The sequence below is a fragment of the Penaeus monodon genome, chromosome 33 (assembly GCF_015228065.2).
Source record: "Penaeus monodon isolate SGIC_2016 chromosome 33, NSTDA_Pmon_1, whole genome shotgun sequence".
NCBI lineage: Eukaryota > Metazoa > Arthropoda > Malacostraca > Decapoda > Penaeidae > Penaeus > Penaeus monodon.
Window position 1 is genome coordinate 8,663,173 of NC_051418.1, and position 2,142 is coordinate 8,665,314.

Consider the following 2,142-nt stretch of genomic DNA (forward strand, 5'->3'; position numbering starts at 1 on the left):
GCATGACACTCCCGTGCGGAGATCCCTCCGAGCGCCTCCTTCCTTCCGGGTGGTGGGACCTTCTTCATCAGATTGCTGTTTCGTCCCTTTAGTTCTCTCGCTCTTCATTTTACTCCATTTAGAGCCCGCACCCGCCAGGCACGGGCGGCCAAGCCAGCACTTCTCTTGCCTTGCCTGGCCGTGTCAAAATCATCACTTCGTTCAGTGTGTCAGTATTGTAATGAGAAAGTTTCACTGTGTGTGATGCATTGGCGAGTGCGGGCGTTATACCAAGTCCCCTGTAGTTGTTCTTTGCTTGTGCTCAGATCCTGCTTATTTCAGTTCTTCCAGAGTGTCAGCAGATCAGAATTAAGCTAACATTCATCAGTCATACCACTAATGGTCGTCCTGTCCGCTAGGCTTCTGCGATAAAAAAGACTTTTATTATTTTCTTATTCTGTTCAGTACTCTGGTGTGAACTGTTTCGTTAACCATGAATTCTGCTTCTCACTCTTTCTTTCTTTACAGCTCTTTGCGTAACACTAGTTTTCAACACATTGTATTTTTTGTTTGAATTTTATTAAATATCTGCAATTTTCCAACATAGCTGAATATAGCACAATGATCCAACACAAGAAAATCCTAGTCTATGTATTCAGAATTCTTGAAAGCTTTTTCTCATTCTTTCATACCCAGTCATATCCCGATGTGTCAGCTATCCTTACATGGTCGTCTCACTGCCAGGTTGTGTCCCTTACATGTCACTCCAGTATGTGCTCTTGTCATTTGGTCATTGTACAGTAGTAGTTTCCACAACCTGTCAGGGGACGTCCTTATCCATTATTCCAAAAATCCAAGTGATAATCCAGTAATCCAATGGAGCATCGTTCCTCCATGAAGCGATAACATGGCTTATCTCATCCCTTTCCTCTGGTCTCGCCGCGCGCGCCCCCGCACCGCCCCCCCACGCCCCCGCCGCTTGCCTTGCCCACGCTCAAGTCTTCTCGGCGTCGGCGGCGAGCACTGCCCGCGCCGTGCGGCCTGGGGAGTGTAAGCACGTAGTCAGCAGCATTACATGTAGTGGACTTGAGTGTGGGTGGGAGCTGGTGTGAGGGTGCTGGGCGGGTGTGTGGGCGGTGTGGCGGCGTAGTGTGCCAGTGATAACGTTGCGGCCCCTTATCTCCCCCAGCATGGAACTGCACAAGGCGCAGCTTGAAGTAAGTAAGGGCGGGTCGACCGGGTCGGGTGGGCTGAGCCCCAGTGCCATCCCCCTGGCCCAGCTGCTCAAGAACCCGCAAGCCCTGAACGCCTTGTCCTCCCTGACCGGCCTGCAGGGCCTGTCCTCCCTCACCTCCCTGCTCGCCCCAGACTCCTCCCAGGGCCTGGCCGGTATTGCGGCTGCCCACAGGCACAACAAGGCCTACCAACCCAAGCTCCGCGCCCAAGCCTCCGCCCACCAGCCCACTAATGGCACCCCCAAGGAGAACAAGCGCAGCAAGTTCGCACCCTACTAGACCTGATCCTCTCCCAGGGGGCCCCGCTCCTCTCCGGGCGCAGAGCGTCCTCATCCTCCACTCCTGATGAACCCCGTGGCGCCCCAACATACATGGGGACTCAGTTTTCCCGCGTGTCGGCGCCCCCTCACCCCGGCGGCACCGCGCCCACCCTCGCCGCCCGCTGCTACCGGCGGCGGGAGCGGGCCACCCTCATGTGCCGCTGGGGTCAGAGAGCGTCACACTTTTCAGATCTGAGTAGGAACAGCCCTCGGCACACGAGGCGCCCACGCTCGCAGCGCTCGCTCACCCCGCTAGCAGGCAGGGACGCGAGCCATGCGAGGTGGGTGCGGGCGCATGGCGAGGGCTGTGCGTGTTGGTGTCAGATGGTCACTGTCACTAGGCCAGCAGCTGCTTGTTATACAAGGTGGTCTCCGCTGTTCAGTCCAGCCCAGACCACCTGCCACCTCTCAACTAAACATATCAGTTAGGACAATTGATTCTTTGTTTCCTGTTGTTTTTTATAACGGCATCAAGCAGAAGAAGCTGAAAGCAAGTTTGCATTGTCACAAGTTTCCTAGAGTTCTCTGTAAACGTCATGCATGGTTACTGTGTTTGTTAGTCATGGTTCATCTGGTGACAGTCTCAGATTCACACGTTTTAACAATTA

General features: G+C 54.4%; 1 protein-coding gene across 1 annotated transcript in view; it reads left to right on the top strand.

Moving 5' to 3' along the window:
* LOC119593979 (poly(rC)-binding protein 3-like) overlaps window positions 1-2,142 on the top strand; it is a gene marked incomplete in the record, with an annotated part of 48,552 nt that extends 46,410 nt beyond the window's left edge. The window contains 1 exon segment of the mRNA XM_037943000.1: window positions 1,169-2,142. Coding sequence (XP_037798928.1) covers window positions 1,169-1,493 — 325 coding nt within the window.